This window comes from Coniosporium apollinis (genome assembly GCF_000281105.1).
Source record: "Coniosporium apollinis CBS 100218 chromosome Unknown supercont1.38, whole genome shotgun sequence".
NCBI classification, from domain to species: domain Eukaryota; kingdom Fungi; phylum Ascomycota; class Dothideomycetes; genus Coniosporium; species Coniosporium apollinis.
This window is the reverse complement of record NW_006913300.1, coordinates 277,653-292,779: the sequence shown is the minus strand read 5'-3', so window position 1 is coordinate 292,779 and position 15,127 is coordinate 277,653. Positions and strand designations below refer to the sequence as shown.

Here is a 15,127-nt window from a genome sequence, read left to right as displayed (position 1 = left end):
TCAAGCTCCTACGCAGAACTTTACATTAGGACATCATTCGTAAACCCTGCTCCTTCAGCAAACCCTCTACATATTGTCCAGCTTCTCCTGCGCTGCCTGGCGTGCCTCGTCGCTGACCTGCGGGTTGTTGATCGTCCTGCCACACCGATGAATGGATTACTACTTTGACTACTCTGCTGCAAATACTACTCACGCTTTTAGGCCTCCAGCCACGTTTCCCGGGTTCTTCTCCTCCTCCTTCTTGCCGTAAAATGCGTCTTCGCCGCCTAGATCCTCAAGTGCCTGTCGAGAGTTCTCCTTGGACGCTTCGGACGTGTCTGCTCAGACCAGTTAGCGTAGAGGTTTGAGTTACAGAATCGGGATGTGTGAAAGGTGCCCTTTCAGAGGGGACAGAAGAAGACACGCACTGGGATTGCTCAGATTAGCCTTGTGCCCCTGCGCCTGGTTCGAGATGTCTTCCGGGGACTCGTTAATTGCCTGGTCCGCGGCCGAGAGGCCGGCCATTCTGTCTTGGTGTGCCATTGTTCGGTCGAGGTTTCTGTTGCGTCAGAGCAGATGGTTGAACGATTGAGCTCGCTTAGCAAGTCAGTTCTGAATCACTTGTAGTAACGGTTGTTAAGGTGGTTGATTATTTTTTCCACGTCCTTTCCAGCTTCTGCCAGCCCCATATACTTTTCCAATAATTCCGATGACTTCATACTCGACCCCCATCCTGTCTACGTGAACTGAACACCCCGGTCAATGACGCCCTCGGTGACCTCAGCGACTCCGAGATGCGGCCGTGTCACTATGCCCCTTTTAGCCCTGCATAGGGCCGATTGATGCGGAGAGCCGTCAGGGGACCCTGGATCATGTGATCATCATAGCCCAATAGAGAGGAAGGGTAGCGCGACGTGAGACATGTAAAGGAAAGACACGCGTCGCAAAAGTCTTGGAAGCTCCAAATGATTGCAATGATACGGTCTCTCCCATACACTACACCTACAAAGGCCCCAGTCGCAGTAACACCGCCCCCAAACCCACAAGGGAATGCGAGTAACTGGTGATGAGACTCTAAATGCCAGAAACGCTCCACGAGAAATACCGTGTGGTGAAAAGCACCCGATCCACGCTGTGCATCAAGCTGAATCCGACCAACGCCAATGTCCTGCCATATAACCCGCCCCCCTGTGCCGTGCCGTGTCACTGAGTGAGAAGCCAGACTCCGTGCTACCCAACCAGACACCCTCCTTGACGCTGACGTCTGGCCCGCTTGGCCGGCGGTGCGAGGCCAAACAGTGTGTCTATACGCGACGGTTCGATGTCAGCTAGGGTCCATGCCTGTAGCAATTCCTTGTAAGCATGTAATAGGGAAGTAGCTCCAACTTCATGTAAGAGCTACGTTGAACTCCCAGTTGCCTAGTATCATGTCAGCTACTGCCGCAAAAGGTTGACGTGGAGGACTCACCCTGCTTCAAATTCTCCGCAGTATCATCCAGTAAGATAACCCTCCTCTTCGTGCAATATGTCGTCTTATCCATGATCTCACGCTTCAAGCTCTGCAGCTGATCAACCGGCTTCTCGAACATCTCGCTCAGATTCTCGACCGCCATCTCAAGGTCCTTCTGGTTATCCTCAAAGATTTCCGTCAAGTTGTTACGGGCCAGATAGTACGCAAACGCATACGTCCACTTGAGCGTCTGCCGACACTGCTGCAGCGCCTGGCTCGCCGAGTCCAGGAACTGGACCTCGATCCACGACATGCCGGACGAGCTCTGCAGCTGCGTCATCTTCTTCTCGGACTTGAGGTAGATATCCTTGTCGAGCTTGGCGCTCTGCTCATGGTTCGCGTAGCGGTTGTAGTAATGGAGATACCGCTCGAGGCTCTGTCTCGACTTGGCCTGCGCATCCCGCGCGTCCGACCCGCTCTTCTCCTCGAAGCGGTTGCAGTTGTACCAGCTCGTGCCGTGCTCGGACCACACGCCCATGCACATCCAGCAGAACTCGTGCCGGCATTTACGGCATGTCATGTGGTTGCAGCCGCCGTTCTTCTCAATCGTCGAGTGGCATTTTGGACACTCTTTTGTGTTGGCTGAGATCCAGTTGGCGGTTTCGGAGTCGTCTTCGCACTTCTTGAGCCATTTCTTGACGAGCGCGCAGGGCGCGGGCTGGTGGTCGGGGAGGGAGCAGCCGAAGCAGAAGCTGTGCTTGCAACTGCAGTGGACGGTCGGGACGATCTTGCTTAGGTCGCGCTTTTTGACTGGGCATTCAACGGCGTAGATGCAGTTTGGGGCCGGACACCATTTGAGATTCTCTCTGTCATCGACGTATGTGCGAGTAAGGAGCTCTTGGTATCTATGTGAATATTAGTGATGTGGATAGCCACCCGAAAGAGCGCAACACCTACCTTTCCTTCAGGTCCGTTGTGACAAGCAGATCCAACGATTTGGAGTCCACTATCCTGTTGCACCCATCGCCCGGACACTTGATCCTCGCCGCCTCGCCCTCTTCTTTAATCTTGCCGCACAGGTACTGCTTATAACAGTCCACGCAGAACCTGTGCTCGCACTTCATCGCAAACGTCTCCATATCCGGCCCCTCCTCGCAACAGATATCGCACGTGAACCCCGGCACCTTCGCTATCCGTGGCGAGCCCGCGACGTCGTCTCCTAGCCCCGCGCCTTCCAGCACCTCATCCCGCTTGTCCATGTACTGCTCTATCAGCCTCTCCTTGTTCCATCTTGTGTGCCGTAGGAGGATCGCCGAAGCTTCGGGCGGCTGGCCCAGAATGTTCGAGACCTCCTCGATCTGCCGATCCTGGTGCGATTGTATCTCGTCGGGGCCGAAGACCTTGAAGTCGACTTCGTAGGCATGCTTGGCGGGCTTGACGTCCTTCTCGTGCGTGTCGAAGCCAATGTCTGGCTCGTCATCTTCGAAGTCGAGGTCTGAGCCTGATAAGGCGGCAAGGTGTCAGTCGCCAAACCCAGATCCACAAAACAAAGGCGATAGGGAACCACTCACCCTCTCCCATACTGTCCTCACTATCCGGCCCCGCCATGAAGTCGTCCTCGCTGCTGACCACGCTGTTCATCTCGTCGTCGGAGTCCATGGTAGCGGATGCTAGCGTGAGCGGAGTGGCGGGCAGGGACTCCTTGACGCTCTGCTTGGTCGCTGTCTTCTTGTCCACCTTCTTGTGGGGGTACTCGGCTGTCTGTTGTGAGTTGTTCAGGCTATCTGATGCTTTGCGTTTTCTCGTGGTGGGAGGCGTGGTGGATCAGTGGGGTGCCAGGCTCGCCGCTGCGACGAGGCCGGCAGTAGCGCGTTTGTGAGGGGGTTGTGAGACGACTGGGGGTGGATATGAAGTGAGGAGAAGCTGCTGGTGAGTGCTGGAAAGAGAAGGGAGAGTGAATTGCGGCAGTCCGGAGCGTGGATCAGGCGGGACAGTGGTGGGAGTGGTGAGAGTGGTGGTTCAAGTGTGGATGCAGTCAGGTGTTCGAGCTTCAGGCAGTGACTGCATCGGGCCGGACGAGGGCGGTAAGCCGAGTTTCGCCGTTTTGCCGCCCTGCTTACCTCATCCGAGCAGAAACGCCCCACTTTCTGCCTGTCGCTGTTCTGCCTGGGGCACACTTGTCACGTGCGATGATGGATTGTGCAATTCCTCGCTTGATATAGGGACCGCCAGTAGTATCGCATATATTTTAGCTAACACCCGTAGGTCTGTCTAATCTCCATCTTCGTCCTCTTCGTCATCCTCTTCATCCTCATCTTCGCTTTCCTCCTCGCTCTCTTCCTTCAAAAAGTCAATAAACTGCTGCGTCTTCCCCCTAACACCCTCCATCTCCCCACCCTCCATCCCCTTCGGATCCTCCCACCACCTCTCAAACACCTCCGCGCTCATCACATCCAACCTGTACAGCTCCATGCACATATAAAGCAGCACGTTCGCCCCCTCCTTCCTGTGCGCGAGATCCGTCTGCATAAGCAGCAAAAAGTCCACTCTATCCCCGTCATCAAACATAGTCTTCTTAACCAGCTCTCCGTATCCCTTGAGCACCTCGTCCACCGCGGCCTTGGCCGGCGTGCCCGCCTCCACAACCTGGGCGATGCGCTTCATGAACGCCGCCACGACCGCTCGGCGAAGCTGGTGCTCTGAAGCATTGGTGCTCATGCGTAGCGCTGTGAGCTCGAGCTGGATGTTCTCCCACTCGTCGCCCTTCTGCAGCGAGTCGAAGATGCTGGCCGCGGCGTCGTGGTGGAAGTCGCCGGCGTGCTGGCTCGCGTGGCTGTCGTCCGAGGCGATGGAGATGAAGCTTCCGGCGGCTGAACGGTCGTGGTGGGCGACGCGGTCTTCGGAGAGTTCGTCTTCTGAGTTCAACGTGGATATTGATTCCGTAGAGAGGGCGAGGTTCTGCATGTTGTAGACTGGGGGAAGTTAGTATCTCGTTCGTACGGGGATTGCTTGGGGGAGACACAAACTGAGCCCGTTCGATGTGAGACCTTCAACGCCTTCCTCGTCCTCTTCGTCCGAACCAATGAACTCGTAACCGTCCCCGCCTTGACCGACAAGCCTGACATCGGGCTCGTCTCGCCCAAAGTAGTCCTCAGCGCCTCGCTTTCGCTTCGCTCGAGTGATGCGGCTCGTTCCTGGCACGGTCACACCATCTGCAATGCGCACGCCCTCTCCGATCAACGCTCCCGGCTCGACAATGCACTTTCTACCCACAGCTGCCTCGCTAGCCACAATGGCCTTGGTGACAGTGGAACCATCTCCGATGACAGCGGAATCCCAGATATATGCACCATCGATCGTAACATTCCTACCAATAATGCACTGCCGACCCACAACGCTGTTCGATATCGTGCTGCCGTCGCCAATGCTTGTTTTAGCACCAATGACGCTCCTTCGATTGATCACACACGACCTCGCTAGTATCACGTCGTTCTCTTTGTAGACGTTCCCCTTCTGCAGCCGGTACGTCTGCCCCTTCAACAGGTTGCTATCCGGACACAGCGGGTAGGCCCATCTTGAGATTATATCCCTGCTCACCGCGTCGTACGCGCGCAGATTCCGCACCCGCGCTGCGTAGTGATCGTTAACGATGTGCGTATGTATTGTCTTGCCATTGAGCTCGTAGTCCTTGAGCACGCTATGCAGAAACCCCTTCCTCGGCGCCTCGAAGTCGAAGTTGTCGCTCCACAGCGCCAGCACATCAGGGGTGCAGATGTCGATGCCGCAGTCGATGAGGTCCTGGCGGATCTCAAGCTCTTGGTGGCTGGATAGGAGGTCCGGGTCGATTTTGACGAAGTGATTGCTCTGCCGCGCGTGCATCTGCTCGTAGTGCAGGCAGCGGTTCTTTGTGGGGTCGATTACGAAGACGGGGGAGGCTTCTTGCGCCTTGGTGCGGTGCGTTTGACCGGCTTCGCGCAGCACCATTGTCATGATGGTGTTTTTGTCTGCTGCTCGCCGCGCTCGGTGCGCTGCTAGGGCGGGCTCTAAGGGGAGATTGCTGACGACGTCTCCGTACACGATGAGGAAGTCGCCAACGAGCATTGCGCGCTTGTCAAGGTCGCGCATGGCGTCTCCGATAGAGCGGGAGGAGGACCGTATGATCTCGAGCTTCGAGAAGGGCGAGGAGGCGGACGAGGTTGACCATTTTGACTGTCTTGTGGTGCCGTCAATATCTGTCCCAATACTACGTCCGAGCGTATCATTACAGTATGTACTCCTCGACTTGGTCTGTATGCGCGCCGCTGTAGACAAAGACCTCCTCTACGCCAGCGTTTGCAAGGAACTCGAAGGTGTATTCGATCAGTGGGGTGTTTGCGACTGGCAGGAGACACTGCGGGGAGATTAGCTGTGCTCGACGACAACGGCTTGCTGGGGACGTACTCGTGGGCGCTCGAGGGTGAAGGGACTGAATCGTGTCTTGAAGGGATCCGCGAGTATCTACATGGTAATTAGCACGAGCTCGTCATATTGGCAGAGCGCATAGCACGTACAACGGCCTGAAGGGGTTCTGGTCGTTCCTCCTCGCCCGTCTTCGACTTGTCACCGGCGCCGCCGCCCTTCTTTCCTTTGGGTGGCATCTTGGATTATGCCTTATGGAGCTCTCTCAGGTTCAGTCAATATTTCTGCAGACATGACGGGAGTTTTGGCGAAAACGGTGCTGCATGACTCAACTGCGAACATGACTGGGGTGGTTGGTGCGGGAAGAGTCACATCCCTGCGAACGCATCCATGCCTGCGCAAGATCCAGAGCATCTGGGCCCGCCAGGAGTCTGGACTCTCAGCGGGAGGCTTCAATAACCTTATTACGACCGCTTTCCAGAGGCTCGGAAACCCTGGGGTAGACAGACGCAAGGACCTGCATTAGCAGCGCCGAGGAACCTTTGACGTGCATGAGATTAATCTAAAATGGTCTGCATGGCATCTAGCTGCTACTCTGTTCCTAATCGCGTGTATGAACAACTATCAGAATGCCGTCCAACGCGCTGGATAGCCATGATATTCTGCCCTATGTCCAGCCATGGTAGACAATGAACGCCAATGATTCATAGGCCAAGCAAGAATGACTTTGTCGAAACTGTTGATGCTACACGGGGCTGTTACACTTCGCACTGCCAAAAAGACATGAGCCGTCTGCACCATTCTGTACTTCTCCCTCAACCGCACATCCTCCTGCAGACTAATGTTGATACGTCAAGTATTTTGACATCCAGGATCATGAGACTATGCAAACAAATGAAGGCCATGTATGGCAACTTCGAACCGGAAAAGTTGCATCGTCGCAGATTTCGAAGCCTGGGAAGACGGCAGAGATCAACAACAAGATACATGAAAATGAAAAGTGAAACGACCCAGGGTGTCACCTCGGCCGTTGCATGGGATTCATAGGCTGCGGCCGTACCGGTGGCGCATACATCTGCTGCCGTTTCGCACTACTCGACATGTCGTCACCACCAGATATATCCGAGATCTGTCGTCGATGCGCGCCTTGTGGTGCTCGTCCGGGCACCGGCAGCTGAGGCGACGAGTTGTATGCCATAGCGGGAGGCATTGGCGCGTTGTTTACCGCATAAGCTACGGCGTTACCCTGAACTGCACCGACCGTGCTCATGTACTCGTCCGGCACGCTGGGGGCAACTGGTGAAACACCAGACATTTGGGCCGGAGAATTCCAATTGCTGGCCGTCGCCGGTGACTTACCCGGTGAGTCTTCGTCTTTGAGAGACTGCCGTGCAGAGGTATGTGCGAGCGCTGGCATTGGAGGCGCAACCATGGCCTCTAGTGTGTGAATAGGCCTCTTCAAGTGCGCAAGATGCTTCTCGAGCATTGAAAGTAGGCCTTCTTTGGTGAAGGGCTTAGGTAGGACATCATTCATACCTGGTACGTGTTAGTCGTTGTCATCAGAAGGCGTCACTGCTGGCTTACCATGCTGGAAGTACATGGAGATATCATCACTCCGTATGTTGGACGTCATGGCGATGATCGCTGTAGTCTGATCGAATTGTCGAATGAGATGGCAGGCCGAGACGCCGTCTAGATTCGGCATGATAATGTCCATAAGCACAAGATCGTATTTGGACCCCGCATTCATTTTGTTCACTGCTTCGAGCCCGTCAAGCTTCACGGCAGTCAGTAACTTGTTGATGAAACCGTGACACGTGGTACTTACAGCGCTGTCTATAGAGCAATGGAAGGCGTATAAGAACTTCCCACCAATCCTTCGACAGGTTGGGTCGTCTTCTACAAGAAGGATCTGTGGTTGCCTTATCCAGCCTGGGTCGATCTGGTGGCTCTTCTTCCGTGCTGCAGCAGATGGCATCTGAGGGTCTGCGGTCTCTGGGGGTTTAGGTGGCATAGCATAGGGAATGTTGTGGATGTGTTCGCTGAACATTGGATCGATGCCGTTGGTTTGGCCAACAGGGTATACTAGACCATCTATATCACCCAGTCGCATAGAGCTTTGTGAGCTTGCTGATGGTGGTGCGGTTCCACGACTTGTTGGCCTTGGTCCGTTACGAACGTAGTCCGGCGGTGGAGTGGTGAGAGTACCATTCATGCGCAACGAGACTTCGTTCATGTGCTCCAGGTTGCGAGGGTTCAGCATGACATCGGCGTTCGTCTCGCTGAGCAATTTGGATGCGTGTTGTAGGGGCGATGCGGGAACGTCGTCTTCCGCCGGCTGTGCGACTCCGTCCGGCGCACCATTCTGAGCGCCAGCTTGCGGGAACGGATTCAGCACCCGGCTATCCCGTCTTCTCTGTGCATCAATCGAATGTAGGAAGCTCATGACGTTCTGCATAACATGCTCGTGATTTACTACGGTCTTTTGTACCCCGATCAGCTCCTGCAGGAGCATCGAGTGGTGTACACTGAGCTCGTTGTAGCGCTCCTGCAGTTGCTGGAGCTGCTGTTGGGTTGCGACCAGTTGCGTGTTGACGAGATCCATCTGCTGCGTGGGTATCATGATGTCGTCTGCCGCCGTGTTCGATTTGCGCGGTGCGGGAGCTTTCCGTCGGATGTTGTCCAGCGCGTCCTTGTTATTGGCCTTGAAGTCCGGATGCTTGAATTCCCAAGCCTACACATGCTATGAGCAACTCTGCATGCCGGCGCCCAGGCCCAGATTACTCACACCCGCGCCATACGGCGACTGTCCGTTCTCCTCGTTGTTGTGTCGCACCTTGTGAAAGTCGTATTTGTTCAGTTGCCGGACAAAGCTTGCGAAGTTGCTGTGTTTGAAGTGTTTAGGTAGTATGTGCTTTGTAAATTTCTCGTTCTGATTGGTGGTCAGTTGTGTTCATTCGCGCTGGATAGCTGATAGAGGGCACGAACTTCTAGAACAACGAAGCTGTCGCCCTCATTGCCCCATCGTACTACGTTCTCGTCCGTGGGATTCTCGAGCATCCTGCAACAAGCGTCAGCGAACGCGCCAAACGCTTTCGAGGAATCAATGCGAGCTCACTTGTACAACTTCTTGACCTGGTAATTGTTATCAGCGCGCAATCTTTAGGGGCAGGGCGACCTTCTGGGACGACTTACAAAGTCGCTGGAGTTGTTCGCCCCCGACATGCCGCCTTGTGAATCCATCGCTTCGCACGAGCGACCCGATGACGCTGCGCTGCCCGCAACGCGCTTCGATTTCAGGGCCCAGAATTGTCGCCCACAGCAGTAGAGCAACGGATGGTGCCAATGGCAATAATGGGTATCGTAGAGGGCTCCTGAGGGCACTATGGCACGAAGGGTGCAGTGCTGTAGATAGCCGTATGGTCGGATGCAATGCTCCAACGCCGTGCAAGGGCCTTCGATGCACTAAGAAGGTCTACTGGGCGCGTCCGCACTGCTGGAGGCAAACCGCAGAGGGTGGACAAGGGAGGGTCGCGCGATGCGAGTGCACATTCGAGTAGCCGTGAAGTTCGCCGTCGGGAGCAGGATGGGATGGGGTGAGCCTTAGAGGTGGAGATGGATGCCGGGCTAATTGGTCGGTGCTAAAATCTAGCAGCTACCTTATCCAGAAAAGGCGATGACTTTCGGCGCACTTGGGAATGCGCAAGGGCTCCCGCGCAAGCAAGCAAAGACGACCATCGGCACTTGGGAAAGCGCAAGCCACAGCTGCGGAACGACAAATGCCAAGTCTGCTCGGGGCTGCGATGATGCCCGCCAGGATAGACCAAGTCGGTTGACTTCAAGAAAATGCCCGTAGCCGACTGCCACTGCTGGCAAATGCATGGCGTGCACGGGTGCTCGAGTATTGATAGATCAGAGCCCCAGAGCGCCATAGCGCCAGAGCCCCGGAAAGGGCCTGGCGGACACCTTTGTTGCGCCCCAACCCTCCATCCATGATCGGCCTTCACCCTCCTGGAAGCGAAGCCGCGACCCGACTGCTGGGAATATGTGGGAATATCCCGCGTTTAAGGGAGACGGCTGATGACGAGCGTCTGCGTCTCATGCAAAACCGTGTTCCTGCACCGGCCGTCTTCGAGCGTTGTGTGCTCATCTTTTTCCAGCGACATGAGTACCTTTTTGAAACATCGAGGCTCTTTACCCAAGGTCAGTTTGATCGCTCAGCACAGCGAGCCTCTTGCGCCCGACCGAGGGCTTGTCTCTGGAGGCTGGTCGAAAGTCGCGCAGGTGGCTGCCTGTCCAAAGGCTTCAGCGCCCCGAGGCCAAGCCGGATTCGCCGTCACTTGGATCTGCAATGCGCGGATCTGACGCCCGCCTTGGCCCGTCCCGGTTGGCAGCCGGGGGCGAGGGAGGGAGGGGGCACCTGAATGACAGAAATTGCCGGACTTCATAAAACATATAGGTCTTCAGTCAGCTTAGGGAGGTCATGAAAAGGCGTAATCCTTTATAACATACTACTATATAAACATATGCAAGCTATACCTAGAGGCAAAGATGGCTAGAGTAAAGATGTTTACAGATACAGTGAACCTAGCAGGTTTCGGTGATTTGGGAGTGAGTTGTAAGTCCGGTAGTTTACGAGTCCGGCGATTTCTGTCACTCGCGTGGGGGATCAGCTCAACTCCAGCCACCACCCTCTTGAATCACAGCCAACCGACCCGCCTAACGGACTGGCTTCCATCCTTTGAATCCTCACATTTGATTTAGCCTGCCGCATTCTCTGCACCTAGCCACACCGACTGGACTGTGCCCAGTTGATCTTCATCCTGCTATCGTCATGTTTGCTTCGCGTAGGATCCCCTCCGCGCTTTCACGTGCTGCCTTCTCGCGGCCATTCCACCACACACCTCGCGCCCTGGTCAAGGTCGGCGACAGCATCCCTGATGTCGAGCTTATGGAGAACTCCCCTGGCAACAAGGTCAAGATTGCCAATGAGCTGAAGGGAAAGGGTCTCGTTATCGGCGTGCCGGCCGCCTACTCCCCATCCTGCAGCGAGTCCCATATCCCAGGATACATCAACTCGCCCAAGCTCAAGGATGCCGGCTCTGTCTTTGTTGTTTCTGTGAATGACCCATTCGTGTAGGTTATTCCTTCTAGACCCGTCGTGTGAGTAAAGGATTATTATCTAGCTGTTCCGGTTAAGCCGGATTTTCGGCTACACCATATATCTAAGTTTGCTTCATAAAACGAAGACCTGGGTCACCTCTCATATCCTCGGTTTCATGTCTCCTCGCACCAACCGTCATGGCACGAGATCAAAAGCCAGCATACATCACTCATTCTCAATTGCTCAAAAAGAGTTTCTCAACTCAGGCAACTGACCGCCTCCCAGGATGAAGGCCTGGGGCAAAGTCCTAGATCCCGACGGCAAGAGCGGTGTAAGTTAATATTCTCACTATGACCAAGACCCTCTTCAGCCGTTGGACCAATATATTCAACCTCAGGGACAGACTGCTTACACCGTACCCAGATCCGCTTCCTAGCTGACCCCGCCCTCTCATTCACCAACGCCCTGGACCTCTCTTTTGACGGGAAGGCCATCTTCGGAGGTGACCGCAGCAAACGCTACGCTCTCGTCATTGAGGATGGGAAGGTCAAAGAGGCGTATGTCGAGCCTGACAACACTGGCGTAAAGGGTACGTAGCGTTCCTCTCATCTAGTTCATATCAATCTTCGGTGCAGGAATTCCAGCTGCGTCTCTTGCTGACGCCGCACTACAGTATCTGCTGCCGACAACGTCCTTCACTAAAAGTGGCAGTTGGCCACAGTACGGATCGGACCCGTCAGTTGGCGAGATCAAGTGACTAACGCACAATACGCATTCATTGCAAAGTGCGGTGATAGGTTTCTTTAGTTTCACACCAGCAGCTCTGTTCCGGCAAACATCCGGCGCTGCTAAAAAGCCTTTCCATTCGCGGAACGCAAAATGACTAGGAAGTCTGCTGGGGCAGGGTTACATTCTCTACAGGCTTGACGAGATTGCGACCCTCAGAGTTGTATACTTGTTGACTCCGATCAACTCACTTCAGCTCCATTTAATAAGTCGAAGAGACGTAAGGTCTCTAATCAGGTGAATACGTTTGTTTAATCCACAGCAGTCTCTGAATTTCGGAGCTGTTCCCTTTCTGTTCTAAAACTTTCGTACGCGACAGAGCAGCATGGACACCCCTGCGGCTCCGAGACTGGTCCACCAACTGGTCTCAAAACGGCGGCGGAAGGTGAGCACCAGCGCCAAAGTGCTCCGCCCCAACAAGATACAACACCAACGGGCTTCTTGGCGCACTATCTCGCCTGCACTCTTGCAAACTTCCCTTGATGACCATGCATGGAAGAACATTTCTTCAATCTAAGACACTCCTCTACAGCGATTCTATCCCTTCAACCCCCCACCATCGCCCCCATAACTCAACCTCATCCCAAACGACACTGCCACAGCAGCAAACAGTCCAACACACAGAATACTCGGCCCCCACTTATCATGATACGTGACTGCCCTCCTCTTGCGAATCATATCCGAGCGCCACAAATACAAGCCCATTGAATACAGCAGGCTCAAACAAGCCACGACCGTGAAGGCCCACGCCGAGGCGAGCGAGACATTATCCCCGAAGTTAAGTAGCGTGGCCGCAATCGAGCCGAGGATGATGCTGAACTCGAGCCAGGAGAGGAAGGTGCGTTCGGCTGCGAAGAAGACTTTTGGCTCCACGCGGACGGGGACATGGATGCCTTCATATGCGTCAGTATCAGTTTCGGTCGTGATTCTGTCTAAACGGAGGGAAGAAGCAAGAGACTGGGACTCACGTTTCCCCTTCGGCGCCCTGAACCTCCTCGCCTCACCCATCGTCTTCGGTATCCCCATACTAGCCCCCACGCGCGGCATCGATGTCGGTTGTGGCGCCGGCACCGCTCTCTTCAACACACCACCTAGCCACTCGCCCGCGCTGCGCAGCCGGTGCTGCAGCAGTTTTTTCTGGTACGTCCACCCGCCAACTCTCCGCGCCTCCTCGAGATCGTCTTCCTCATCCTCGGAGTCGTACAGCGGATAGTCCTCCTCCGGATCCTGCAGCGGCCGCGCCGCGATGCGCTCCTCGACGTCCAGCTGATTCGGGCCACCGTTGGCCTGGCCATCCGCTTGACCATCCATGGCGCCGTAGTCGGCGCGCTGGTCGAGATCATGCTGCTCCATCGCGTCTCTCGCCTCGCGCAGCCGGCGCAGATTCTCGTTGTCGTTGTCCTCCTCCTCGTGTCTCGGCGCGGCATCCCCATTCGGTTCGGCGAGGTCGCCCTCCTCGTCCGAGTCGTCGTCGTAGTTCGCGCTCGTCGAGACATCCTGCGACTGCCCCGGACGCTCGATGCCGAAGCGGTGCGAGATCGGCTTCCGGATGTCGACATCCATCTGCGGCATCCAGAAGGGCAGCAGCTTTATCCGCCCGGGGTGCAGCGTCGCAGTCCCATGAATGAACTTACTGAACTTCGGGACTGCTTCGACCAGGTGGCTGGCTGTGAGCTCCCGGATCCAGGCTGGCGGCTCTTGCCCCGCCTGCGTCTGCAGCTTCACCTCCAGCACCGCGTACGGGAAGCGCTCGACGTCCTCGGGCGGCAGCTGCGGGAAGGGATAGTCGATTCCAATGTCCATCCTGCGCCAGTTGTCGCCCGCGCGCTGGCGTCCGTCGAGGTTGTCCTCGCGCGTCATGGTGAGTTCCGTGTCGAGGGAGATGCGGACGCGGGCGTCGCCGGGAAGCTGGAAGGCCGTGCGGTTGTAGAACGAGCGGGTTACGGGAACCAGTTTTCGCGTGATGACCCGGTATTGGATCTCCCGTGCCAGTTGCTCGAGATCCGAGATCTCTTTCTCGGATTTCTTGCCCTCTTTGCGCATCTTCTCGAAGACTTTGTCGACGGTTAGACGCCCGTGCATGAAGTCATTTACGTTTTTCTCTTTCAGGGAGAAGCGCGCTTTCACGGATTTCTCGCCTGTCCAGTCTTCGCGGTGCGTTTTGCGCTCGACGAAGATGGTGTCGGTCGACATGTCGCCGTACCAGCGCAGCCGGATGGCTTCGGCGCCTTCGGTCTTCTTGAGCCGGCCTGTGTAGAGCTCCCAGGTGTCGGTATTGTCGTAGTAGATGGAAGAGATTGCGGAATCCTTAGGGTCGAATTCTTTGCTAGCATTGAAAACGAGAACGGGGAGATGCTGGGAGTGTTAGCAAGTGGTTTAAGTCTTCGCAAAGGAGTGCTATACCTTGAGGATGATGAGCTTGAGCTCCGTGATATTGTCCGGGTGCACCCAGTATTTTGTAGTCTGTCGGACGAAGTTCTGCTGCCCCCCGCCCGCAGCTGCATCTCCTTTCGTGGGGTTTCCCCGCGTCCGTACCAAGTCGTAGAGCCTCGACAGCTTGACGATGAAGGCGTCATAGTTGTCCTTGAAGAACGGCTTCGCCCGTAACCGCGCAGCAAACACAGGCTTAAGATGCCAATCCGTCTGCTTGTCGTGCTTCTTGATAATTTTCTGGAACCCAGTATAGTTCAGCTGCGTGAACTTGGCCAAATCATGCACATCCGCGATGATATCGCTCAGGTCCTCCTCTAGCAGCATGAAGTCCTCCTCCGTCGGCACATCTGCCTGCCCACTGCGCGGTTCATCGGCGGCCTGCTGATCCGCCCTAGCTATCACCTCATTGACCTCCTTCTCCGACGCCTTGATCCGCCGCACTATCTCCTGGCTCTTGACCTTCTGGAACGTGAACACCTTATCCAGTTCCTGCTCCAGCTCCTTCACAAAGCGTTGCTCGTCCTCCTCGGTCCATTCTTCGCGCTCTGGCTCTGGGCTCTCGGGCGTCGGCTCGGTCTTGTAAGGCTTCTTGAGGCTCTCCTTCAGGCCGTCATAGTCGATGTAGTAGTAATACCAGTCTTTGAGCAGGGACGTCCGGAGCTGTTGGCCGAACCTATGGAGACAGAGCTTGGTTAGCGTTGACGAGCATTGGCATGGATGGAGGGGCATGCAAGGGAGGTCGAAGAACCAAGGACGCACCTCATCCTGGCGGACAGCTAGCAAAAGCCGGCGCAATTGACCTTGTGCGGCTGTCAATGGCCTGTACAGAAGGTAATAGACAGAATATGTACAAGGCTACAAGGCGCTGAGAAAAGACGTCCTCGATCACGGCCCTGCCTTTGCTAGACACGGACCCGGCGGTCGAACTTGAAGCGAGCTGCCAATCATCCCGCCTTGCTTCTGCACGCACCTGCACC

At 55.6% G+C, this 15,127-nt stretch overlaps 6 protein-coding genes across 6 annotated transcripts; 1 reads left to right on the top strand and 5 right to left on the bottom strand.

Annotated features, from left to right (window-relative positions):
* Positions 1-66: 66 nt before the first annotated feature.
* Positions 67-504, bottom strand: W97_07446 (uncharacterized protein; the record flags this gene model as incomplete). The annotated part of the gene is made up of 3 exons (XM_007785076.1): positions 67-136; positions 194-317; positions 408-504. 3 exons carry the CDS (start codon positions 502-504, stop codon positions 67-69), a joined length of 291 nt encoding a protein of 96 aa, XP_007783266.1.
* An 862-nt stretch (positions 505-1,366) lies between these two features.
* Positions 1,367-3,088, bottom strand: W97_07445 (ubiquitin-conjugating enzyme E2, other; the record flags this gene model as incomplete). The annotated part of the gene is made up of 4 exons (XM_007785075.1): positions 1,367-1,398; positions 1,448-2,334; positions 2,387-2,930; positions 3,001-3,088. The coding sequence occupies 4 exons, from the start codon at positions 3,086-3,088 to the stop codon at positions 1,367-1,369; spliced, it is 1,551 nt and encodes a 516-aa protein (XP_007783265.1).
* A 612-nt stretch (positions 3,089-3,700) lies between these two features.
* Positions 3,701-6,066, bottom strand: W97_07444 (uncharacterized protein; the record flags this gene model as incomplete). Its single annotated transcript, XM_007785074.1, has 5 exons — positions 3,701-4,401; positions 4,450-5,642; positions 5,695-5,819; positions 5,870-5,926; positions 5,980-6,066. The coding sequence occupies 5 exons, from the start codon at positions 6,064-6,066 to the stop codon at positions 3,701-3,703; spliced, it is 2,163 nt and encodes a 720-aa protein (XP_007783264.1).
* Positions 6,067-6,845: 779 nt separating this feature from the next.
* W97_07443 (uncharacterized protein) lies at positions 6,846-8,887 on the bottom strand (the record flags this gene model as incomplete). Its single annotated transcript, XM_007785073.1, has 5 exons — positions 6,846-7,363; positions 7,412-7,604; positions 7,656-8,561; positions 8,616-8,759; positions 8,816-8,887. The coding sequence occupies 5 exons, from the start codon at positions 8,885-8,887 to the stop codon at positions 6,846-6,848; spliced, it is 1,833 nt and encodes a 610-aa protein (XP_007783263.1).
* Positions 8,888-10,661: 1,774 nt separating this feature from the next.
* On the top strand, positions 10,662-11,528 carry W97_07442 (uncharacterized protein; the record flags this gene model as incomplete). The annotated part of the gene is made up of 3 exons (XM_007785072.1): positions 10,662-10,963; positions 11,217-11,262; positions 11,355-11,528. The coding sequence occupies 3 exons, from the start codon at positions 10,662-10,664 to the stop codon at positions 11,526-11,528; spliced, it is 522 nt and encodes a 173-aa protein (XP_007783262.1).
* A 726-nt stretch (positions 11,529-12,254) lies between these two features.
* Positions 12,255-14,914, bottom strand: W97_07441 (uncharacterized protein; the record flags this gene model as incomplete). Its single annotated transcript, XM_007785071.1, has 4 exons — positions 12,255-12,610; positions 12,686-14,072; positions 14,121-14,823; positions 14,910-14,914. The coding sequence occupies 4 exons, from the start codon at positions 14,912-14,914 to the stop codon at positions 12,255-12,257; spliced, it is 2,451 nt and encodes an 816-aa protein (XP_007783261.1).
* Between the last annotated feature and the right edge of the window lie 213 nt (positions 14,915-15,127).